General features: G+C 59.5%; 1 protein-coding gene across 1 annotated transcript in view; it reads right to left on the bottom strand.

Moving 5' to 3' along the window:
• CSK (C-terminal Src kinase) overlaps positions 1-8,475 on the bottom strand; it is a 23,815-nt gene that overhangs the window by 9,564 nt on the left and 5,776 nt on the right. Inside the window, exons 2-5 of the mRNA XM_006163025.3 lie at positions 787-866; positions 431-544; positions 241-353; positions 15-52 (exon numbers count right to left, since the gene is read on the bottom strand). Coding sequence (XP_006163087.1) covers positions 15-52; positions 241-353; positions 431-544; positions 787-801 — 280 coding nt within the window. The 5' untranslated portion in view covers positions 802-866. The remainder of the gene's footprint in view (positions 1-14; positions 53-240; positions 354-430; positions 545-786; positions 867-8,475) is intronic.

Raw genomic sequence — 8,475 nt, 5'->3', positions numbered from 1 at the left:
GGGCCCCCCCAGCCGCTCCGCCTGCTCCCGCGTGATCTTGCCATGGAACCAGCTGGGGGCAGCCCGGCCGGGTCACGGTGGAGCCCAGAGCCCTCCCGCCTCTCCCACGCGTCCTCAGGCTCCGCTTTCTGAAGGGACCCCTCTGGGATGCGTACCCAAGGCCCCCGTCTGCTGCCCCTCTCTCCACCCTCCCAGGCCCTCCTCTCCCCGCCCCTGCAGGCCTGGCCCTCGGGTACTCACGGCATGAGGCTGAGCTTGGTGCCCGCCTTCACGCCCTCCCGCTTCTGCACGTAGTTGGCCGGGATGATGCCCTCGCGGCCCACCTTGTTCTTGGCTTTGTACCAGTTGGGGTCCTGGGGACAGGGCAGCCAGCTCTCAGGCCCTCCTCGCAGCCCCACGGTGAGGCGGGGTGGGCGCCCAGCCCCAGTACCTTGGTGACGGCCACAATGGTGAGCACGTCCCCCTTGCAGAAGGGCAGGTCCTGCTCGGCGGTGCCATGGAAGTTGTACTTGGCGATGCACTCTGTCCCGGTCGGCCAGGCGGCCTGCGGGGCGGGCGACACGTGGGCGTGCAGCCGGGGCAGGGCCGGGCCCTGGGGGACAGCGAGCTCCCTTCCCCAGAATGCCGGGTCCCTTCCAGCTGAGTCCCCACTGCCCAGCCCGGGGCTGACCGCGTGCTGGCGTCCCACATCCAGGGCCTGGGGGGGGAGGGAGGGGGGAGAGCCAAGCCCACTCTGCGAAGCACCTGAGGCTGCTGGGATGCCCTGGGCCCCTGCCCCCATGGTACCTGTATTGCCGACATCTTCTCAGGAGATCTGGCGTCCCCGTGTCACAGGAAGGCCGGCCTGTCACTGGGTACCATTAGAGCTGTGGCGAGAGGAGGGGAGACGGAGGGTGTGTGTTGGGCAGCCTGTCGCCGAGACCTGCCTTCCCCGGGAGTGCGGGCAGGCGTCTCGGACGGTTCTCTCCAGGATCAGCAGGCAGAGGACCCAGGGACACAGGAGGCGGCGGGAGCACCGGGGCCAGGGCTTCCAGGCGACAGATGGCCCAGAGTGAGGATGCTCGAGGGTTAGCAGCACTCTGCCCTCAGCCGCCAGCCCCACGCCTGGTGCTAGCCAGACCACGTGAGCCCCCCAGGACTGGCAGGGTGTCCTTGGGGGGGTGCTGGACGCATGCCTATGAGCTGACTCTGGGGGCGCTCCCCGGGCTGTACCCCTACCGGAGCCTTTGGGGCGTACACTGATTTCAGCCACGCCAAGGCCCATGAAGGCTGCCTGGCCACCCTGCGCCGGGGCTGCACACACACGCTGCAGCACAGGCCTGGGCTCCCTCCCCACATGGCAGCTGTGGGCCCGCTCAGGAAGCGGAGGGGCCGGCGCTGCTCTGCTGCTCGCTTCCTACAGACCAGGAAACCGGGTGGTCGCCGTGTGCGAAGGGGAGCTCTTCCAGGAGCACTGACGCCAGGCTCGATGGAGGGGAGGCTGGGGGAGGGCTGCCGGCCACAAACACTCTCCCCACGGCCAGCAGTGGGGGAGTTTTCTTAGTGCAAGTCTGGGCTGAAGTGACAAGGCCTCCAGAGCCAAGGCGGGCTTCTTGGAGGAGAGGGCATGGGAGCTGAGGCCTGCGTGGGTGCCAGTGGAGACACGCTCTGCCCACAGGGCTCCAGGACCCTCCACAGCCCGCAGCACCCTAGTCAGTCGGTGGGAGGGCCGGCCTCAGTGGGCCTGGTGTAAACCATGCCAGGTGGCAGGGGCTGCCAGTGCCAACATGAGGAGAAAAACAGGGTGTGATGGAGAGGGTGGCGGGGCTTGGGGTGTCCGCAGGGGGCGGTGGGGAGAGCTGAGGAGGAGGGGTGGGGAAGAGCCAGGCCCACACCCAGTCTACTGACAGGTAATCCCTGAGCCAAAGGATCAACTCCTCGGGGCCTGTATCTCTTGCCCTGAAATCCTTTTCAGGGGACAGGGACCCCCTCGGGCAGCCCGCCTCCTCTTCCCCAGACAAAAGGGCTTCCTTCCCTCCACCGCCCCTGTGCAGGCAGGGCCCCTGAGCCCCCATATTCACAGGACCCACCCCCCAACCGTGGACCGCATACCAGAAGGGAGCTGTGAGCTCTTATCCCCCTTCCAGAGGAGGAAGCGGAGGTTGAATGACTCACCCAAGACCACACTGCTACTTAGGGGTGACAGCCCAGAATTGGGGCAGGGCCCCCTGGGGCTGGCACAACCCCATCTCCAGGCCCTCTGAAGAGGAGCCCGGCAGCTCCACGCACCCCCATGCCCTGCCTGCTGCGGAGGCTGCGCGGTTAGTCACTCCCCAGCTGTCAGTTTGCAAACACTCCCTTCCCGGCCTGCAGCTGCCGCCGCCGCCTCCCCGCTGCCTTGATGATAATAATAAAAGTAATAACAGGCCCCGTTTTCTGAGCACTTATTCTGTGCCAGGCCCTGTCCCTGGCACGTTTCACTCGCCGGATCCTCTAAGAGCCCTGGGACACAGAGGCACTGTTATCCCACTTCTCCGGTGAGGCCCGAGAGGACGGGGTCACCCCTCGACAGCACCCTGTCCCTGCGGAGCGGGGACTCCTAGGCTGCTCGGCCAGTCCTCCCAGCTCACGGACCACACCACGCCCAGGAGGTCCCATCAGATGTCGATGCAGTTTCCCTGGAGGGAGACGGGACGGAGGAGGTGGTGCTCAGGACGGGGCATGCCCAGGGTGACCAGGGTGGGCTGTCCCGGAGGACCAGGAAGGGGAGAGAGGAGCCAAACCCACCACCTTTGCTTTTCCGGCTGTGACTGGGACCCAGAGTCCCCATCTGTGCAGGACCTGCTGGTAACCCTGTGACTCTGAGGGCAGCTCAGCACTGGGGTGACCGCCCGAGCCCCAGGAGCACAGCCTGCACCCTCCTCTCCGCGGACACCCCAGGTGGGGCTCAGACCCTCTGGGCAGCCCCCGCAGTGAGCCCACCAGCCAAGGATGGCTCAGCAGCCTCCCCATCTGGACTGGGGGCTCCCTCCTTGGGGCACCCCCAGGAAGCAGGTCCCTTGTACCAGGGCAGAGGCTGAGAGCCTGGCTGGGTGGGGCTGCCAGAATGAGGGGGCCCTGGACCAGGGCCAGGCCACCCTGAGGCAGGGCAGGAACACTGTCCTGGGGGCCGGGGCTCCGCCACCAGCTCGCTGTGTGACCTTGGCAAAGTCACCTCCCTTGCTGGAACCTTCTGGGCCTCGCATCCAAGCAGGACACCTGCGCCTGCCCACCTCCCCGCCCCCACGCCTAACAAGTGCAGCAGGAGTGGCCCTGCAGCGTCATGTGCCGGCGAGAGGGGCCTGGATCCCGGGGCAGCAGATTCCCTAAAGAGAGCAGCCCGGCTGCAGCCCCGTGGGCCAGGGCAGCCTCCAGTGCCACAGGGACCTGGCCAGTCCGTGGCAAGGTACCAGCTCACGTGATGGAGTCGCCATCACCGGGGAGAGGACAGATGCACTTCCCGCACGACACTCAGGGCACCCAGAAAGAGGAAAAGGCCCCCACGAGATCTGCTTTGCGCCCCCAGGAAGGAGCCAGGCCAGCACTGTGTGCTCCTGTGGCCACGCATGACACACGCCACGGCACCGCCACAGGTACTCCCCGGAGCTCGGACCCAGCGCCCGTGCCCAAACAGCAGGCCAGACTTTTAGTGCCAGTGTCATCGGTACAAAGCAAAACGCAACAGCAGTGGGGGCTGGGAATGTGCAGATCAAGCAGGACTGGCCTGGAGCCCTGGCTAGACCTTGTGCACAGAGAACCGAACCCTCACTGCCAGCTGCGGTTCGGATCCCAGTTCTGGAGTCTCAAAGAACACACCGGATGCCAACCCGAAGTCCTAACAGGAGGGAGAATGGAGAGGAGACTGGCGTGACCATGTCCCACTGAGAGATGGTGTCTCTCAGGATCAGCGACGGAGCAATGGTTACGTCACGGGACTCCTACATAGTCGACTGCGATTCGAGTCCCTGACCAGGCGGCTTGAAACTCACACCACGCACATGTGCACGCGTGCCCAAGACCCTGGAAGGAGAATGGAGTCTAGCGCCTGCAGTGTGGCCAACCCCCGTTCGAGCGATTTCTTGTTCTCTGTCTCTCTGTCTCTCTAGCAAGTGCACGTGCCCTATAGCAGAAATCTCTGTTAAAAAAAAAAAAAAAAAGAGGGATGCTTTCTGTCTTTCTCAGGCAAGCATACGAGTTCCTTCTGTCAATAAAACAAAGAAAAGAGAAAGGTGGGGCCGGCAGGTGGCGCGGTGGTTAAGAGTACTGGATTCCCATGTGGCCGACAGTGGTTTGAGTCCCGGACCTGGTGACTTGCTTTCTCACTTTCTCTCCTTCTCTCTCATTCTGTCCCTCTCTGGTCAAACGAAAATAAATACATAAATGTTAAATAAAGTAATTTTTAAAAAAGAAAAAGAACCATGAAAACAAGATTCAGTGAGTGATCTGGAATGCGACTCCAGACTGCAGGGAAGAACAACTCTAAAGCTCATCTGGGACACACCGCGGCAGTATGGACTCCACGGTGGCCCCGCAGTGAAATGCAACGCTCCGTGGGGCTGACCCAGGAGCAGGTTCCAGATTTGTGCCCAGGACCTGGAACTAGCCGAGGCTGGGAGTGGATGGTGGTGTCAGGACCCTATCGGGCTGCTGTCTCTTCCTGTCTCTCCCACCCATGGAAGATATAAACAAATAGACTTTCAGGACCAGCAGTTAGCATAATGGCTATGTTGTTGGACTCCCATGTAGTCGACCACGGTTTGCGTCCCGGACCCGGTGGCTTAAATTCACACCGGGCGCGTGTGCGTGCGTGCCCAAGATCCCGAGAGGAGAATGGAGGAGAAGGGACTGCGGCATGGCCATCCCCCCTGGGGGGTGATTGCTCGCTTTCTGTCTCTCTGTCTCTCTCTGTCTGGTGAGTGCACGCGCCCTATAGTGAAAACCTCTCAAAAAAAAAAAAGAAAAAAGAAAAGAAACAAATAGACTTTCAAAATGTCAATTTTCTAAATGTGGGGACCAGAAAATGTAATGAAGTTGCTAGACCCCGACAGAGTCAGCCATGGTTCCAGTCCTGGACCCGGTGGCTTAAACTCATGCTGGGCGCATCTGTGTGCGTGCCCAAGATCCCGAGGAGAATGGAGGAAAAGGGATTGCGGCGTGGCCATCCCCGCTGGGGGGGTGATTTCTTGCTTTCTGTTTCTCTGTCTCTCTCTGTCTTTCTGGTGAGCACAAGCACCCTATAGAAAAATAAAATCCTCTCCCCTCCAAAAAAAAGAAAGATTTATTGATAGTTACTTTTATTTATCAGTAGCATTATTTTTAGTTTGCTATGTGGCACATATACTCATGAGCGAGAACCACAAGGTCTGGGACGTGAACTGCAGTTGGCCACGTGGGAGTCCTGTTACCTTAACCATCATGCCACCTGCTAACCCCCATACTTTTTTCTTAAGGTTTTGCCATAAGGTGCGTGTGCTAGCTGGAAAGACAGAGAGCAAAAGGAAAGTGAAAGATTCCCCCCGGGGGGATGGCCACCCACAACCCCCTCTCCTCCATTCTCCTGAGATTTTGGGCACGCACACACATGCGGCTGGCATGACTTTGAAGCCACCTACTCCGGGATTCAAACTGTAGTTGGCCATGTGAGAGTCCAGCACCTGACTCACTTGCTGGCCCTTGAACATACTTTTTATCATGAGGAATATTAGAACTGGTACATCTGGATGGAAGATCGTGAGCTCTGGTTACACTGTCATCTCGACTTTGGGAAGTTTGAACAGGCTGTGAAGAAAGGCCGGGGTGGGTATGGAGAGCTAAGGGGTGCTACCAGCTGTACCTCATTAGTCTGTTTCTCTCCTCTATGAGCAAACAAGCATGCCCAGCGTGTTTTCAAGCTGCTGGGGCTGAGATTCGAACCACAGCTGGCCAAGTGGGGTACGGCTCGCCTTAACCACAGGGCTATGGGGCCAGCCTTACAAATTATGTTTTTATGGTTTTTTTTTTAAGTTTTTTTTTCCTAGACATTTTTGCTACAGGGCGTGTGCACTCACCAGAAAGAGAGAGACAGAGAGACAGAAAGTGAGAAATCACCCCCCAGGGGGGATGGCCACGCCGCAATCCCTTCTCCTCCCTTCTCCTCTCGGGATCTTGGGCCCGCACGCACACGCGCCCGGTGTGAGTTTAAGCCACCGGGTCCTGGACTCGAACCATGGTTGACTACATGGGAGTCCAGCGACATAGCCATTACGCTAACTGCTGGTCCCACAAATTGTGTTTTTAAAAATGCACAGTATGTGCCTAAACCCATATGCCCGCACTGTTTTGGGGAAGACAGAGAGAATGGCATTAGAATTGCTTCTGGGATGGGAAGGAGAGTGGGATCGAATTGGTGAGAAATTTACTTTTTACTATCATTCTTTCTTTTTTTTTAGAGTTTTTGTTTTTGTTTGTTTTTGCTCTTGTTTTGCTATGGGGCACGTGAGTTCACCAGGGAGACAAAGAGAGACAAAAAGCGAGAAATCACCTCCCGGGGGGGATGGCCATGCCACAATCCCTTCTCCTCTCGGGATTTTGGGCACGCACGCACACGTGTCTAGCGCTGAGTTTTAAGTCACCAGGTCCAGGACTCAAACTGCAGTCAACTACATGGGAGTCCAGCGACGTAACCATTATGCCATGTGCTGGTCCCTTTACTATGGATTTCTATTTTGTCCTTTTTTGGTGATTTTTAAAAAACCACATGTGGCTATTCCTGCTGAAATGGGATGGAAAACAAGCAGCTCACTGCAAAGTCCCATCAGGGGTCTATCTCCCTGCCCTGCCGGCCATCTGGGGCTGAGGGCGGCCTGGGAGCTCTGCACCGCTGGGAGGGCTCAGTGCTGCACCCCACACCAGCTCAGTGAGCCGTGCTGAATGAATGAATAAAAGAGCAAATGAATGAACAGAAAGGGAAGCTCGGCTGCACAAGGACGTCCCATAACTGATAGGACTATATTTAACCCCAAAGGCCAGCAGCTGTCGCCCCACCCCCAAGATTGAAGGACAGGGGCCTTGGGATGTGGCAGGGCCAGATACTTCACCAACTTCCTGCCCAAGCCCTGCTCCCAGCAGCCCCTGGGCTGGGGTCCCGGGAGCAGGCTGGGCACCGTGCCCAGTGCTGAGGCTGGTGGCCACAGCCTCAGGAACCCTTCCTGGGAGCCCAGGCTGTCGGGGGGCGATGAAGGGAACCGAGAGCCCAGACACCCCGGCTGCCCTTTCCCTGCCCTGGGGGGGACCCCCAAAGCCAGGCACGTGCTAAGGGCTGGGTAGGTCAAGGGGCACCTACCCTGCCTCCCCCACCAAACCTCTCCTGCTTAATGGGGCGTGGGAGCCCTCAGTAACTGTTTACAACCAGCTAAAAATACCCACCGAAAAGGGAAGTACCCGAGAGACCTGGGGGGACATGGGGCCATGGCCCCAGGAGACTCTGGTCCTGCGGCAGGACCCAGCTGGACCTTATGGGGGTGGGGGCAGTCCCCGGAGGCCACGGGCAACAGGAAGGCCACCTTGTCTTTCCATTCTTCCTCCAATCACTGGCTTTTCTGTGCCCATCCTGGGACTGGTGGCCCGGCAAAATGCAGGCCTGGCTCCTGTCCTCTTGGCTGTCTGGGCAATCCAAGAAAGCTTCCTGGAAGAAGGGGAGGGGCACAGGGGCTGGAAGGTTTTCCAGGGTAAGTGACTAGAAGAGGGGTGCACTGGGGCAGGCCAATATTAAGACTCCAAACCAGGGCCGGCCGGTGGCGTGTCGGTTAAGGTGCTGAAGCCCACGTGGCCGGCTATGCAGGTCAAGTCCAGGACCCAGAGGCTTGGGAATCATACCAGGGGCGTGTGCATGCATACCCCAAGTCCCAAGAGCAGAATGGAGAAGGAACTGCAGTGTGGTCACCCCCCTGGGGGTGCTTGATTTGAAACCATGGTACAGAAGTAATTGATTAAGGCCAAAGCAGCTCAGGGTTGGGGCCCAGGAAGTCCCTTCCCAAAGACAGTGCACCTGAGGGGGCGGGGCTCACCAGCGGTTGGGCCGGTTTAGCAGCAGTGAGCCCCGCCCACCTGGCTCTGCGAGGCCACCCTTAGTCACACCCAGCGGCGGTGGGGCACACAGTCCTTCAGCACCCTGGCCACAAAGCATATCAAGGTGGCACCACGACAGAGGTATCCCTGCGGGATCAGGGAAGGGGCCCCACTGTGGCTCCAGTGCTGCTGCCCTCCTCACGCCCCCATGCCCTAGCCCTCAGCACCCCTGCACTAACACGGGGGAGTCCAGTGCTGCTGCCCTCCTCACTCCCCATGCCCTAGCCCTCAGCACCCCTGTACTAAGACACAGAGTTTAAGAACTGAGTGATGTCAGAACCAAAGGACAGCCACTCACTGGCGTCTCCCCTGCCCCGCTGGCTCAGTGGGACCGGAAATCACATGGAGCGG

The sequence above is a fragment of the Tupaia chinensis genome, unplaced genomic scaffold, assembly GCF_000334495.1.
Source record: "Tupaia chinensis unplaced genomic scaffold, TupChi_1.0 Scaffold141293_1, whole genome shotgun sequence".
Lineage (NCBI taxonomy): Eukaryota > Metazoa > Chordata > Mammalia > Scandentia > Tupaiidae > Tupaia > Tupaia belangeri.
Note: the sequence above shows the minus strand (reverse complement) of the source record. Positions and strands in the feature narration are given on the sequence as shown.